At 41.8% G+C, this 16,970-nt stretch overlaps 1 protein-coding gene across 2 annotated transcripts in view; it reads left to right on the top strand.

The window, feature by feature from the left end:
• The first annotated feature begins 2,263 nt into the window (after window positions 1-2,263).
• The window catches only part of DENND5A (DENN domain containing 5A), a 61,984-nt gene continuing 47,277 nt past the window's right edge, over window positions 2,264-16,970 (top strand). For both annotated transcript variants that reach the window (XM_039706964.1, XM_039706965.1), the window contains exon 1: window positions 2,264-2,294. In XM_039706964.1, the coding sequence (XP_039562898.1) occupies window positions 2,279-2,294 (16 nt within the window). In that variant the 5' untranslated portion in view covers window positions 2,264-2,278. The remainder of the gene's footprint in view (window positions 2,295-16,970) is intronic.

The following is a 16,970-nucleotide window of genomic DNA, read 5'->3' on the forward strand; positions in this document are numbered from 1 at the left end:
TAGCGGTAGCGAGCCCCCGGGCGCGGGCAGGCAGCGCCGCGGGACCGGCGGCGCGGAGCGCGGCTTGCGCGGCGCCCGCCGGAGCGGTGTCAGCCTCGGCCGCGGCGCCCTGCGCCCTGCTCCGAGCCTCCAGCCCGGCGTGTGAGGCACACGGGCACTCTCGGGGAGGGAAAGGGAAAACCTGCTGCGTGTTCAGTGGTACCTTTTGTGTCTCGGGATGAGACTTGTCCTGCAGAAGTATCCGAAAAGAAATCGGATTAGGAAGTGATTACTCTGCTGTTAGGTGAGAATGTTCACGCCGAACGCGCAGCTCAACCGTGTCAGTCTGGACCGCATCAAAGCCGTGTTTTTAAGGCTAAAAGTCAGTTCTGTGTGTTAGCAGCACCTCGCTCCAGCTTTAGTCTCGTTGTACTGGCCTCAGTTAAATCAGAGTGCGGCTCAGCATCTCTGACTGTTCAGGAAGGTGAAGGAATGTGGTGGTGAAAACCTCACCTAACATCAGCGCTGATTTTGTTTGTTTGAACTCTGAACTTGACCAGTAATACATTCTCTCACCCCCAGCCTCGGTTTTATTTTATTAGTTTCCTTTTATAAGGTGTCGTGGGTTTTTTTTACATTGATGCATCTAAGCTGTCCCTCACTAAATAAACGCTTGTTTCTCACAGAGTGGAATTCGTGTTATTAGAGCTGACTTCTTGCATTGAGTGAGCTCTCCTAAACTGTGGCTATTACGGAAACTCTTTTTCTTGTTTAACGACTTCAAACAAAATTTCTCACCTGTCCCTCATGCTGAGCAGTACCTTACCCTAAGAGAATTCACGTTTGTCTGATGTTAAAGTGGCTGTAGGCTACAGTTTGAGGCTTGAGGAGTGAGTACAGCAAAACAGCCTGCTCTGCAATGGCACTGCGAATTACAGTGTCGATTTCATTTAAGAAATCTAAGAGAACAAAATGCAATGTAATTTCATTGAGAGATATGTGAGGGTTTATTTTAGTTAAATGGAGGATGAATGAAGTTTATAGATCAAAAGCAATTAGAAAGATGTTAATTTTGTGGTTAATTTACTAGAAGTCTATTTGTGTAATGTGGTGCGAGGCGCACTCAGTAATGCTCCCTGTTCTTGATAGGCACATGAATAATTCTCCACACATAATTCAATTTAAAACCAACAGTGCATTACTTTGGGCCAGCTATCTAATAGTAAACTCAAGATGTAAGTGCCTTTTTTAAAGCAGTGTGTGTGCAGAGTGTGCAGGTCTGGGAGCTGGAGCGTGCTGTTCTTTTTTCTGTGTTTGCTTTCCTGGTCAGGGACTGCATCTCTGGTGTGTGGAACTGTAGCGTGTGATGTATCCTGGTCTCTGCTGTTCCACCGTCCTTCTGCAATGGTGTTACCAGTGTGCGGCTGGGGACCAAAGAGGTTTTTGTGTTTATGGCAGAGACAGATTTTTACGTGATTTGAGAAGAGATTTTAAAAGAAGGTGGGGGGGAAATTTCCGATAATGTCATAGCATAAGAGCTAGGTGGAATCTCCACCGTCCTTCTGGACTGGTGTTACCTGGGACAGCGTGTGCGGCTGGGAACCAAAGAGGTTTTTGTGTTTACGGCAGATTTTTACGTGATTTGAGAAGAGATTTTAAAAGAAGGTGGGGGGGAAATTTCCGATAATGTCATAGCATAAGAGCTAGGTGGAATTCGGGTGTGTTTTCTTAGTTTGTTGTGTTATTAATAATGCACGGTAGTGTGACTGATAATGCTTTCAAACTGTGTCTTGGGCTACAGCCTCCTCCAGTGTCCACTGGCAAAAATGGAGCGGCCTCTGTTATGTCAGTGCCTTTTGGATAGGGCTCGGAAACACTCTGTACTTCCTGCGAGCCTTTCTTGTTTCAATGAAAGCCTCATTGTGCGCTGGCTTTTCCCCCCCTCCCTCCGATTTCTGCTCTGCAAAATACCTTCTGAATCCTCGTCCCGTCGGGACAATTGTCTCGGTGAGTGCCATTGTGCGGCCGGGCCGGGCCGGCGGCTCCGTGAGGGCCGTGCTGCGGCGGGGCTGCCGAGCATGACGTCACCGCTGCCCTCCGCCGCAGGGCGCCCGCCGCGCTCCGTGTGCCCGGGGCCCGGCTCTGCCCGGCTCTGCCCGGGGCTCCGTGTGCCCGGCGCCCGGCGGGCTCGCACTCCGGGGGTGCCACCCCAACATCCGATGGCTGCAGGCTTGGGAGTGAGGCGTGAGCTCAGCGATTGCTGCTTGGTCGAGTTACTTTGTTTGGAGAGACACCCCTGATGGCGTTTTCCCTTTGTATGTTGAATGGCACAGCTGTAATGCTTTTTCCTAAAGAAGTTGGCTGGATGGTGGAAGAGGCACAGATTGTGTGTATATGTTTGTTTTCTTTTAATGCAATGAGAAATCCTGTATTTAGGACTTGTAGTTAGCACGGGTTAAAGAGTCTCCATTGCTAGGGCTTTTTTATCCCTAAATTAAATTCCGGGCGTCCTTTCTTGTTTTGATAGTCGTGTTCCCACCAGGTGACCTCTTATTTGCTAGGTGAAAGTAAAACAACACAAAACCCCAGCACTGGATGAAGCTTAAGCTCCATTGTCAGCTGCTAGGCTGGGTGAGAGAGGAACTGCGCTGTGTTTCCTTGTGTCCAGATGGTGTTGACACTCCAGGTGTGATGACAGAAATTTTTCATTGCACTACTGAGGGCTGTCACAGGTGAATTTCCTTCACAGAGCAAACCACAGAAGGGTTGGGGTTGGAAGGGACCTTTGGCAGTTGTCAGGTCTGGGGCCAGTTGCCCAGGACAATGTCCAGGTGATTTTGGGTATCACCAGAAATGGAGACTCCACGAGCTCCCTGTGCAGCCTGTGCCCGGGCTAAGTTCCCTCACAGGGAAAAGCTGTGTCCTGATGTTTGGATGGAACCTCTTCCATTTTGGTTTGTGCCCCTTACCTCTGGCCCTGGCACGGGATGCAGCCTGTCTCCATCCCTTTGTACTTTCTGTTAGATATTTATATACATTGCTAAGATGTGCCCTGAGCTTTTCTGTCCTGCAGGCTAAACAGTCCCAGCTCTCTCAGCCTTGGCTCCTGTCCCTTATTTGTGTTTGTTGTCCCTTGCTGCACTCTCTGCACCGTGTCCACGTCTGCCCTGTGCTGAGGACACACAGCTGGGCACAGCACTCCAGCTGTGGCCCCCCCAGGGCAGGATCACCTCCCTCAGCCTGCTGGCAATGCTTTTCACTAATGCACCCCGGGGTACCATTGGCCTTCTTTGGAGCAAAGGCACATTGCTGGCTCTTGGTCATCTGGAAATGATGAAATGCATCACCAGAAATCTGCTGTGTGTCATACAACGTGTTGTAATGCTGCAACATTACAATAGGATTTCTTCATTTACATTGTATGACTGTGCCCTGGAAAGGTGATGAGAATGGAGCTGAGGCTCATCTTTCACCTGAAGTCTTTTGTCTGTTGAGTTAATCAGATGTGATCTGAATGATGGTGGGAAACCTTGCACTGTATGGAACTGTTGGGATTTTAGTGGGAAAGAACACGGAACAAAAGGATTTTGTTTCCTTTTCCTCTTCTGTAATGTGTTGTTTTTAGCAATCGCTTCTCAACAGAGTTTGTTTATTATGAAGTGGCAACGCATTAACTTGCCATTGCCTTACATTTATGTGAAATTGTGATCTTGGGATTGCTTTTACAAAATATGGAATTCAGATCTAAATGTCTGGAACCCATGTTATAATTAAAATCTTCTGTTGAATGTACCTTGGTAGTCTTGGATGTTGTATAAAGATGATAACAATTATTTCAGAACTAGCAATGCTACAAAGGAGAAATCATGTAAAAAAAAAAAAAAAAGGCCTATGATCTGTGAAGAAAAGATTGATGATTTAATAATAGGATTATTTTTTGAAAAAGAAAAAAAAAGAAGAGTAAGACCAATGATTACTCTGAGTTGTCCACCTGATCATGAGCTTCATCCTTACAGGAGAATGAAAGTAGAGTTAGGTGAAGCCCATTTGTCCCGGAAGTTTCTTTCCTGTAGAGACTCTTCATGAGCCTTTTCAGAGTTCATACTAGGTCTGCTTTCACTCTCTTATATGATGATCTGATACAATTTTAATGGTTCTTCCTCTGTCATACCCTTTTTTTGGGGTTTTTTTTTCATTTTCTTTTCAATGGTGTTGAGGCAGGATCTCTGCACGTAGGTTAAGTAGCATAGCATGACTGTTTATGAGTGAGGCATCTCTGTGTTGCCACAGGAGCCACTTAATTGCTTCTGGTTTGTGAAAAGAAGATACTTGGTGTGTAGTATTCACCTAGCTCCACTCAAAATTATTCTGACAATCTCAGAGAAAGTGTTTCTCCTCACCAGGAAAACAGAAATGTTGTCTCACCTCATTTCTCTATCTGTAATTGAAGTGTCATTATTTTTCTATTTTGTTGGCTTCAAATTTAAAACGACAGCTTATCTTCCTGCATTGTTAGGGGTTGTTTTAATGGAATTCTGTATTGATATAAACTTAAAAAAAAAGTGTGTGATGACATGATTGAAGGCATTGGCCATGCATGTAAGCCAATAAATTGCTTAGTGGAATTAGTGTAGTAGTTCTGTCCTGGTAGTCCATGAAGTAAGGCTGTTATCAGCATCTGTGTTCATTTCCAAGTTAAACACACTTAAATACTTGCAGGCTTTTATTTTGCTGCAAAGGTATTTGTAAGGGGCAGCTAAAGAGAAAGAGGAGGAAGAAGAAATGCAAACTTAATTTAAATCAGCTAATATGATTTTCTGATGGACATTTGACTGTTTTGTAGTTTCTTCTGTTAGGCATTTTATTCTCAGAATTAAGACATTTGGGGTTGGAGGCAGCTGTGCTTTTTGCAGTGCAGCCCTCCTGCAATACTGTTTTTTCCTTGGGTAAACAGCATGTGAGTGAATTCCTCTATCTTTGCTGTGGTGGTAGCACCCACACTTGCTGCAGAAGTGAATTCCATTAGTGGGAACTATTGCTTCATTTTTCCAAAGGCTCAATTGTTCTGTGATTGTGGGGTTTTGTTTTTGGTAGACTTTTTTTCCCCCTTTTCCTCTCTTTGTCCATGTGGATGGTATCCATGCAGGCTTCCCACAGTTCCCACCGGTGCCTCTTCCCTTGGGGATTCATTCTGAGGGTGAAGGGGAGGTTTGCAGTTCCTTTGCTTCTCAGGGATTGCTGACAAGCTGTTCTCCCTTTAGGTGCCCCTGCAGTGCCACAGGGCTCACAGCACACCTGGTTTCACTCCGGTCACTGTGGACAGGCAGCAGATAGCAACAGCTTCACACGGGCACATGTGAAATGTTTTAATCCAGATCAGAGCTTATTCCACTCTTCCCTACCCCCTCTATCTTTTCCCAAGAAGCTGGAGCTGTTTGCCATGTTTGAGTGCCAAAAAGGTCTTTTGTCTCTTTGGGAACTGAGGCAGACGTGCTAGGGTAGCTGATATGTGGAATAAAGAATGGCAGAGCTGATGTAAGGGGGAAGCAGCTGTACTCTGCTGAACTACGTTTGAAGCCACACTTTATTGGTGATGTTTCTGTAATACCAATATTGTCGTTATCATATTTGTATTTTAGGTCAGTTGAGCTGGATCCTTTATGGAATAATCCCCTCAAACCCCACAAAACTCTTCAGTCTTCCACCCTTCTGTATTCAGTTATAAGTTTGGTTTACTTGGAAGGCTCTTTGGCTATGTGTTGGGGAGGAGAAAGGTTACAAGCTCTTGATTTGAGAATAAATTTAAGGTACTAAAACAGTGTCTAAAGAACAAAAGTTTACTGTTTTTTAAGCCTTTTAAAAATCCTAATTCCACTGGCTTTTAAAAAAGCCATAGGAATTTCAGCTTACTAAGGCAGGGCATACAAAGATGGGCTCATTTGGTTTTCTGACCATTAGGGTTTATTTTGTTGTTAGTGGTTTTTTTTTTCCTGTTGTATTTGGGAATTTTTGCAGTTTATTTTGCAAAAGAGAGGCTACACAAAGAGCTCTTGAGTGGATTGGATGGGAAACACTACCATATTCCAAATAATAACTTCTTTCCCAATTCTTCAAATTATAGATTCTGAGGTTACAAAACACCACAACTGTTTTTTATCCACCTTTTGACTTAGGGAAGTCATAATTGAGTGTTCTTGGTAATGACTTCTCATAGTTATCTTTTGAATTCCCAGTAACCTGCAGGGCTCATGTGGCAGAACTGATGCCCATGAAGTGACAGTGTCAGAAGCAATTACTTACTGATGCTCACTGTTCAGTAATTACTCTCTCAATTTCTTGACAACCATTTCACATTTGTGGTTTGCAGTCAGGTTTGCAGTGAACTGGAATGCTATCCCTGTGAGGCTTAAAACATTATTGCACAGAGAAATTATCAAGCATTCCAGCACAAACTGATGAATGATGTAGAATTTGCTTGGAGTGTTTCTGCTCAAGGCATGTTTCTTAGTCTTTCCAGGAAAATGCTACTCCACTTGTGGTTTGTTGGGCAGGAGCCCATTGGTTTCAAACTTTCCTGCAGAATTGTAGAATATTGACTTTTTAATTTAGTTTTTTGGGTTTTTTACTGGCTGTGCTATCAGCCACAGTCAGGTACAATGTGTACACCTGTACTGAGTCATTTACATATGGATACTGAAGCATTTTGAGAATGAAACTTTATCTCATTTCATGGGTAAGTGATCTAGAGACAAATAACATGGCAGGCAAAGGAGCCTGTTCAGAGAAAGCAACATTTCAGTATCTGAGTGAGGAAAAAAGGTTGGTTTTACAGAAACACATACTTGTTCACATAGCTTCAGGTTAGTTTGGAAAAGTTTTGCTTTTTTTTTTTGCAGTATAAGCATGAACTTTTAGGAGCTTTTCTTGCTTATTATTCCTCCTTAACTTGCTGCTTTCAGCAAGCTCCCTTGCCAATTGTTGTTTCCTAATTTTGGCCCTCAAGCCCAGCAATGTCCTACTGAGCTGCCATTAGAGTTGCATTGGGGAAAAGATAAGTCCCTTAAGTCAACAACGTTGGTGCCAGCATAAGGCTGTCATGTCCTTTCTGTCTCTTTTGTGTGTGGGTTCTGGGAAATGTCAAGTAAGCTCCTTTTAAAATTGAAATGTGAAGTAACTCCTTCAAAAGTTTTGCTGAAGACTGGTAAAATTTCTGTTTACCAGTATATTGGTCTTTTATCAGAATTTGGCTGAGATTTTATGGCAGTGCAGACCAATCCAAGTGTAAGGTGTTGTGGTCTCTCTTGCCTGTCCTTACTGAGATCTTTGTTTATAACTTGGACCACAGTGGTGATGCACAGTTGTGATTAACTTGGACCTGAGACTTCTGTTTTCAGGTCTTTGTTCTTCTTGTTCTAAATGGATTTTCATGTTGAAAACATGAGGGGATTTTTTTTAACCAAACAGGAATTTTGCCTTGTGGACAGGAAAGGTGAGCTTGATAGGCTTATGTGTAACAGGGAAAAAGCTTAGGAGGCATGGGTGGAGAGGGGATGAGGAGGGATCCAGCCAGAGCAGAGATCAGCTTTCGGGTTTGTCATATCCATTGATCAAACTGTCAGCACATCTGATTAATTTTCTCTGATTAGAAATCACTTCTGTCAAGCAGCTTGACTTTCTGACAGGACACATTTTATTTTATTCTGAAGGGGAGCAGTCCATATTAAGGCAGGTTTGTTTCAAAGAATAGATAGTAAAGTGAAGCACACTGGCCAGGAATGGTGTGCTGAACTGACTGCATAGCTGATCTTTCTGTATTTTTCTGACCTCTGTATGTTTTTGAAACTTACTGAAAGACTACATGTGTCCTTTAAAATATGTTTTTTCTTTTTAATGCACAACCTCAGTGATATCCTGGAACTACTTGGTTGAAGGCATGGAAAAGTGCTTCAGTAAGATTTGATCCTTATGTTTTTACACAGATGTGTTTCCATCAGTCCTCAGAGCCAGAGGGCTGTAGGAGCACAAAAATTAGGGACATTTAACTGGATGGGATGTGTCACTGTGAAAGGAGACCATGGTTTTTGGGAAGAGTTGTTTGGAATTATCTGTGCTCAGGCTTTCCTGAAGAGTCTCAGCGATCTGCCAGTCTTAGAGGGGCACAAGGAGAACAGCTGGTTTCTATATTAAATATGCTTAAAATATGCTTGTCTCAACTTCTGTTACATATTTTTAGTACATGTAAAAGAATTTGGTTCTATTCTGAAGGTAAGCCACCCTTTTCCTTTCTTAGTGTCTTCTGTTGCACATATTGCAGATCTATTGTGTAATGGAAATAGTGTGTCCCTTCTGACCCTGTGGCTGTGAACACGCCTTTCATTGAAATTCTGAGGCCTGCCTCTGTTGTTTAGTTGGAAACAGACCTAAATATCTTTCTGTAAGGCTTTTTGCTTGGGCTAGAACAGAAAAGTGGTTTAGTAAAACAATTCTGGTTTTAAGACCATTCCGTTGAAAATTTCTGCTAGACGGTCTTGATTAAAATACATTGTATTTCATATTGTCCATCTGCCTTCCTGTATTACATACAAAAGAGTACAAAAAGAAAGGCTATAGGAAAAAAAATCTTTAGGATCCTTTTAAAGATGGAAGCTGAGGACTGTTTTAAAAGCTGCTTTAGATTCTTGGGGTTTCTTCTGCCACTACCCTGTCCTGCCACTTCCTTGTCCCACCTCTTCCCGCCTTCCTTGCAGCAGAAGCAGAACAATAAAAACAAAAGCTTTTGGTTTCCTGACCTTACAATCACAGAATGCAGATGGCCTCAGCTGTTTTTCTGTGGTGCTTTAAATTCATTGTTGCAGAATTTGAAACGATTCCCGGGTGTGTGTGGCAACATGTTTTGTTATCAACTAGATGAATGCTGGAACTGAAATGATGAATGGATATCTATTAACTCCTAGATTTTTGTTTGCCATGAAGGGCTTGGAAGAATTTACCTATCAAAGGAATGAATGATTATTTGTATCAGGCAGAGTTTACACTGAATTTCCAGTTAGCAAAATGACCCCTTTTTAAAATTTATTTAATTTCATAGTGAGTTTCTTTGTGTAACAATTTTGGAAAGCAAAAGAAAATGGGAAAACAGCAGGACCTTTAACTGTCAACAGATTAGGGTTAACTCTCTTTTTTGTCTCTCACCTTTTAAAGTCTGCAGTAGGAGGAATTTTATTGTGTGTTGGATGTTCAAAGGAGTATGTTCTCCTTGGATTGGGATAAGGATTGTTACAAGGGATTGTTCCCTAGATGACAAACAAGAAAAAAAAGATAGAAGCTTTTATGATTGGTTATTTTCTTTGTCTTTTCCCTACTACCCCTAAAGCAAGTCCTTCAGCTTTCCCAGATGGATCCCAGGGGCACTTGTCCTTGGGATTCATACCTGTGTGTTTGTAGCTCGTATTCTCACCTTTGTTTTAAAAAGGCAGGCAGTGAAGTTTCTTTGCCTTCAATGTTTTCTGTCAGGGAAAGTGAAATGGTAACTTTTATAATGAAGGCTTTAGAGGATGTCCCAGCTGTGACAGCTGTGGTAGATGTGTTCCAAATCCAGTGGGATGGAGGTTCCTACAGACGTGGCTGAAACACCTGATTCCAGGTGCTTCAACAGCAGTGCTGCAGTGAAGTGAAAGTGACCCTGAAGGTTTTTCTCATGGGTAATTTAACCTGCTTTAAAAAGTGTTCAAGTCCCGATTCCAATACCAAATTAAGTGGTCTAATTCAGCTTGTGCTTTGCCAGGTGGTCTTGCCAACAGGGGCAGGGGGATAGGGAGTGTGGGACAGAGGGTTTATGTGTTTCAGGATAAAAGGGAAGAATTCTTCTTTGTGTATATCCGAGCAAGAGGTTTGCTGGGGAAGGGAGTCCTCTCTAATGAGAAATACGTGCAGCTCTGTTTAAGGAGGAGGAACTGGAAGGAAGGAAGCAAGTCATAATCTGAAAGCATTTGTCTATTGATGGAGTGGCTCTTTGCTTACCGATTTGGCAGCTGCAGCTTTTCTTGAATCATGGTTTTTATTCCAAGAATTCTTGTGTAATGAATTTCTTACCTTGGTCTGCCAGGCTTTGAATGTTTATTTCCTGCATTTTAGAGGTGTTTTTTTTTTCTCTAGTTACATATGGTTTAATATTTGTTGAAGAAGGAATCAGACAATTTTTCTGTTTTAAAAGTAAACCTTGGCTAATTCTTACTGTATTAATAGCTCTCTGTATATGTATTGAAAGGATTTTTCTTTAGTGTTATAATAGGGTGTCCTGAAAAATCAGGAGGCTGATTCTGTTCTCCGGAAGGATTGTGCTAGGGTTTTTTATTTTCTTTTTTTGTTTCTTGTATGTTTTTGAGAGGCTAGATTAAATAAACAGATTTCCATCTCATTTCACATCTGTTATAGTTCAGGCCATATAATTTAATTACTTGTTTGATCATCCCAGTTTTCTCTTAATACTTGAAAATAGAATATTTCACTATTTTTGTTGGCAAGTTAAAATAGGGCAAGTCTTATTTTTAACCAAACTCTTTTGCCTTTAATTTCAAGAGACTGATTCTTGGCTTGACTGTCTTTGCATCCCTTCATGCATCTTAAGCACCTGTATTTGCTTTCACAGTGTAACCAGGCCAGCTGCTGGTCATGTGTCAGTCTGAGTGATCAGTCCTCAGATCTCCTGGTGTATGTATCATCTCTTCCCCCCAGTGCCTCCCTCTCCCCAAATTGCCTTTTTTTACTCCATACTTTCATCTTTTCTAGAGTGTGGCTTGCAGAAGTGTGTGCACACTCTCTGTTTTGCCAGTTAACTATTTTTATTTATACTTGGACCATGAGTTTTGGAGCTGAAGTAATTTTATGTTTGATAAACATAATTGTTTAGTGTAGTATCTGTAGCCTTATTTTGTGTACTGAGGATATTTGCTGGCTGAACTGGGAATCTGATTGCTGTTTATGTTGCTGCTTTTGGATTCACCTCATTCTAAGTGTTACTTGTATCTTTGGAACTAAGACAAATTGTATCTTTGGAAACCTTTTTTTTTCTTTGAATTAGACACTTTGACAGGTATGGTTTTGCTCTTAAAAACTTCTCACCCAAAACCGAAGAATGAGAAAGGACATTTTGAAAATAATCTGTGATGGCCTTTTCAGTGAAGTATGGCTTTGTGCTTTATAGCATTTTTTAATTTGGAGCAGGGTAGAATTAAGCTGTTCTGTGAATTGTGTTTGTAGCTCAGGTGCTGTGCAAATCTCCTTGTTGTCTGACTTTTGCCTTGCAGCCCTCAGTTGTGAAAACCTCTGCTCTTTGTCAGTCATGGTCAGACAGACATGGTCTCCATCTGGTCTCCAATCCCCCACCCTGCAGGAGCTGGGAGGGCTCCCTCCATTACCAGATTCTTTAAACAGAGAGGTAGAGGGTGTGGTTGTAGGGTCTCCTCAAAGCTAAATCCATTTTCTCTGGATTCTCTGTGCTGAGTAGTACAGGAAAGCTGCCCTAAGTGTATGGCTCATAGTTTCTGTTGCTGGTACAAATTCTCATTGTTCTTATTCATTTGTTAATTACAGCAATATGACTGTTTCATGTTGAAGCTGTTTTATATTTAGTTCAAGACATTAATTTCAGTGACAGCAGAAATTGATAGAGTCTCTGTATGCTAAAAGATTCCAGTAAGTGTCTTTATGTGGAAAATATAAAGTTAATGTTTTAATTGCACGCTATCTAAGAATTTTTTATTTGAAGATGTCATGTATACAATAAATGTACACCAAGACAGAATGAATTGAATTAATAGCAGGCTGTATCACAGGAATTTAAAGAAAGAAACTGCCTGGCTGGGTGGAAGCAGCAAACCACTTAATCAGAACCAGTCGAGCTTTCTGGATCTTTGTTCTGTAATTATTTTGAGCAGATGAGTGGACTCAGTGAACAAACAAAGGTGGCAGTAATAATGATGCCTTAAAATCAGTCTTGCCTCCACCATTTAGTTTGGTTTTGGGGCACTTTTTCTGGTAACTAGGGTAACCTCTTCTGACTTGCTCTCTATTGTCATAGAGGGAAAATTGAGCTGGTCTGCATCTAAGATAGCTGCTCAAAGATGTTTTTCTTAGATGAGATGCAGGGAGAAGCTCCTGTACAGTTCTTATTCTTAAGTTTTAGAGTTGCTGCACTGCAGTCGCTTTCTAAATATTAAAGCCAAATAGTAAATAGACAGCATGTTCAAAAGGTCATGACTCAGTTTAAAGGCTCCGTTTGCAAAGTATCCTTGACTTTTTTTTAAACAAGTTTTCCCTTTCTCATTAAGGACAACTTAAGCCACTGTTCTATTATGTAAATGGAAATTTTTCGTGGCAGTGTGGGATTTACAGAGCAGAACGATTGAGATATTGAGGACAAAAAATCCAGGGTTAAAAACATTCTTCCAAAGAAGTAAGCTAGTCAGCAGGGAAATTTAAATTGTTAGAATCATGTACAAATGTTCTTGGAAATTTGCATTAGAAATTTGTAAGCAATACATGTGGAAACATGTTCTATCTCTGCAAGGTCATAAGTAGGTGAATCTGCAAGCTGTATAACCTAACCATTTTTCTAATTACTGTATCGGGAAGACCCTTTTCCTCCCCTTTCTTTTCCTCAAGAGGAATACAGAAGGCAATGAATCATATTTTTCTCTGGGTAAATCAGGAAAGAGCTAAAATTAGACCTTCAGAGTTCATTCTTTTTATTCCCGCTCAAAGCTGAGGAAATCTTGGTAGATGGCATTTGCAGGTTTTGAATTGAATGTTTTAATTTTACTTTCTGGAACTGGTTTTTTCCTTGTTATAATCTTACAAAAAAGTAATATCCATTGATATGGATAGCTTCATGCAGATTGATGCATGAGACTTCCAAAGCAATGCTGTCCTGCCTAGGTTGGGAACTCCATGAGTTTGTAAGTCCTGATTCTCATCAGACCAAGACACAGACACTGCTGCCCACTGCTCACAGGTGGAGCAGCAGGAGAAGTAACACAGGTAAGAAGGGGGAGCAGCATAAAAATGAGAGCCAGGGAGGTTTCCAGCACACCCCACAAATCTGTGTGGTGATGTGGCTCATGTTCAGTGTTAGGTGACTCAGGAAGGCACTGATAAAATTAGGTGTACTCGTTAGTTCAGCGTAGGAAACTTGCAGTGCATGCATTAGCTGCTCTAATGTGCTGGTAATTACGAAGTCCAAATTGCAGATATGTAGGCCAGCATTATTTCAGATGGTGTAAATGAAGTTAGAACTGAAAGCCCATCATGCTTGTATACATTGCAGATATGGTGGCTGTTAGAGTAGCAGTGTGAGCTGCCACACAGGGGCTGGTTTTAGCTGGATCTTCCAAATAAATGTAGCATGTTTCAACTCTCTGGTCATCCTGAGCAGGTTTGTAGTTTGCTTTGTGCACACAACTCAGTCCATCAGGTTCAGTTTACTGAAAAGATGTGAGAGGGAGGCATAAGAGAATTACCTGCCTCTGATGTGAGATTTAATCCAATTGGAGCTGAGTGTCCCCCACTGCAGTCTGAGGCTGAGCCCTGCCTGCCCAGGAAGAGCCAGGCCAAGCCTGCAGTCCTGGGCATCCCTCAGAGGCTGTGTCTAGCTGGTGACTTCCCTTTTGATATGCAAGCTGACTCTAATAACTTAAATCGTTTATGCATGTCTTCTTAAATTACATGGTGGTGTGGTTTAAGCCAGCCCCACACAGCCTCTCACTCCCCTCCTGTGGAATGGGTGAGAGAATCAGAAGTGTAAAAGTGGGAAAACTCTCAGGTCAGGGTAAAAACAGCTTGATAGGTAAAGCAAAACAAAAGAGGAATTATTCACCACCACCCCTGGGCAGGCAGGTGCTCAGCCATCTCCAGGACAGCAGAGATCTCTCATGGTTAATGGGGAGGGTTGGTAAAGCATGGAAAGTGGGAGAGGAAGCAAGGGGCATTACCAGAGCTGGGTGATGGCTGCTGGTGTTGAAGAATCCATTACCTGGCATGGCAGGAGCCAGCAGGTAGGGAGCTGGGCCTCAGGAGGAGGGCTGGCTTCAGGAGCTGGCAGGTATTAGAACTCTAGAACTCTGTTTTCTTCAACTCACCAGTTTCACAGGCTCTGCATCTGGTTTACTTTTTGCTTCCCTCCTGTTTTGGGGGATCACCATGAGCTAATTAAGCTGTTTGTGTGGCTGAACTAGATTAGTGAAATGTTAATCTTTGTTAACCCTTTCTTTAGTCTCTATTTGTTTATTTTTAATCCATGTTATTTCACTGATCCTGTTTTGAGTGGCCCTTTAGTCTCTATTTTTTTATTTTTAATCCATGTTATTTCACTGATCCTGTTTTGAGTGGGATGCCACAGGGGGTGGTTTTTTAACAATGACAAAGAAATTCTGAGATGTTCTCTTTCACTGTCATTCCCCTGCTGGGTGCAGTGCCAGGGCTGCACTAAACTGGTGCTTGTGGATTTGTACTGTGCCTGGTGAAATTATATTTCTCTATGCTTTTGTGATACTGTTTACATTGCAAAATGCAGTGGGATTCTTACTGTTCTGAAGGTTTGATGTTGGCTTGAAACTTCCTGAAGTATTTCTGGGTTTTTGTGGATTTCCTATGTTGTTTGACGTTTCTAGACAAGTAATCTTGTAGTTGTAGCTGTTTGATCATTGATTCTGATTTAAGTCCAAAGTATTTGCAACTTTGCAGTCTGTGGGACAGTTTGCATCTTGATTTTTGTAGAGCTTTTCCTCTGCTATAACAAACACCTGAGTGGTAAATGTGTATGTGGAGAACATCAGTGGTGTTTGAAAGACCTCTTTGGTCTTCAGCAGGCAATACTGTGTTCCATTAAAAACCCCCAAAGTTTTCCTTTTGCATGGAATATGTATAACAGAAAGAAATTATTTATAGATAAATAATTTCTCAAGAGCTCTTTACTGTAACTTGGATAAAGAAAGTACTTTCTAGCCATTACTTCTGCTAAGGGAGAGGAACCATGTAAAAAGCATGATATGAGGATAGCAGTCCTTTGATAGTTGTGAAATGTGGGGACTTGCTCTCTATCTCAACTTATGGAATACATCGTATTTTTATCAGTTTATTTCCTCTTATGCCTTCATTTCTTAGTTGTAGAATACAACTGTCCATTTCTGCTGGTGGGTTGGTCTCTTGCATTTGCTGAAATTGCTCTTCACTGTTTTTATCAAAACAATTTCAGTTATTCCTGAATAAATGAGCTAACTGAAGGAAACCAAGATTAGCTCAGCTGGTTAGAGCATAGTGTTAGAGCATAACGTGAAGGTTGTGGCTTGATTCCTGTCACTTAATAGTTGGACTCAATGATCCTTGTGGGTCCCTTCCAGCTCAGAATATCCTTTTAATTCTGTGACTCTGAATTCACATAGAGACAGATCTTGAAACCTTGAGTTATTTTTGCTGCTGGAGATGTGCTGCAGTTGGTGCTTTGCTGTAGCAGGGTGTCTCTGTTTGAGGCTGGTCGTAAATGTAGAAATTTAGGGTTAATTGCTTTTTGCTTCTGGATGTAAGTAAATATTGTTTGTGGATTTTCCCCCTCCCCACTGCTGATGGCTGTCTAGTGACAATCACTAGAGAGAAGGGGGAGCCCAGGCAAGGGAAACAGTGGTGCTCAGATTCCCTTTACTTGTAATGGCAAGAAAACAGAGTGGCCAGTGTCCTGGAGTTGCACAGATCACCTGGGCTGAACTTTCCTGTGTTTCTGAGCTGTCCCTTGACGTTCCCTGCCTTGTTTGAATCAGTATCTTTGGGAGCCAGCATGGTCCAGTAGTTTGTGGTATTCCAAGCATGAAGGCTCTCCCAAAGAGCTGGCTGGGGATGGGAGACTGTGATGCTGTGGAGGGGCAAAGGAGCATCCTGGAGAGCTGGCAGCAGCATTCCAGCAGGGCAGAGTGCAGAGGAGAGGAGAAAAGGGTGCTGCAGGGGAGCAGCAGGGTCTGTGCAACAGCTGAGGGATGGATGGATGGATGGATGGATGGATGGATGGATGGATGGATGGATGGATGGATGGCAGCAGGGCCTGCCAGGGTTGCCTTGTGTTTCTCTCTGAATTAGGACTCACTGGTTTCCAGAAATCAATTTTACTCCTTTCATTAAATTACAGATAGACTCCAGCTCTAAAAAATTTGAGAGTGTGTTGGTGAGAATGTCTCTTGGGAGGAGATGGTGCAGGGCTTCTTTAAATAGGTAAAACCCTAAAATCCATTTAGGGTTTGGGGGTTTTTTTAATCATAAGGAACCAGCAGCATCACGTGTTTTGCAGTGTTAATACTGTTAATGAAAAGGTCTTCAAATCACAGATCTTTCTTTTTAATTTCAAAATGTATAGCCTTGCACAAAAGTGAACTCAGAGATGGTTCTGTATGGTTTCCAAGTTCAGGAGAAAATTTGGCCTTCATGTATTTTCTCTCCTCTACGTATGTGGAAGATAAAAAAAAACCAGCCAAGGAACAAAACAGCTTAGTACATGTCTGAGGCTTTTCCTCAATTATCTAAAAGTTGACATTACATCATCTGCACAGATGTAAATATAGAAAACAGTAGGTGTGTTAAATCTCCTGACATACTTTTAAAAGCTTTTTACAGAGGACTGACTTCACTTGAGTGGATGTTTGTGTCAGTAGAGATGTGGCATTATGTCCATTTTTCTTTCTGTGAGATTGGAAGTTTCTTTAAATGCTTGTTTCATCTGTTATGGTTGTTTTAGCTGTGGAAATGCTGTTATCTTTTCTGTCTTTAGCTCTACACTTTTATAAGATGGTTATATTGCAGTGAAGTTGTGTTCTGGTTATTCCTAACTATTCCTATCTCTGTATGTTTCAGATTTTCCCAAATACACATTTTTTTCCTTTCTGAACAATGATATTGAATGATATGGTTGAACAGATTAATAAATAATGTAGCTGTGTGGTTTTGTATTGAAA

The sequence above is a fragment of the Passer montanus genome, unplaced genomic scaffold (genome assembly GCF_014805655.1).
Source record: "Passer montanus isolate IOZ18808 unplaced genomic scaffold, ASM1480565v1 scaffold2, whole genome shotgun sequence".
Lineage (NCBI taxonomy): Eukaryota > Metazoa > Chordata > Aves > Passeriformes > Passeridae > Passer > Passer montanus.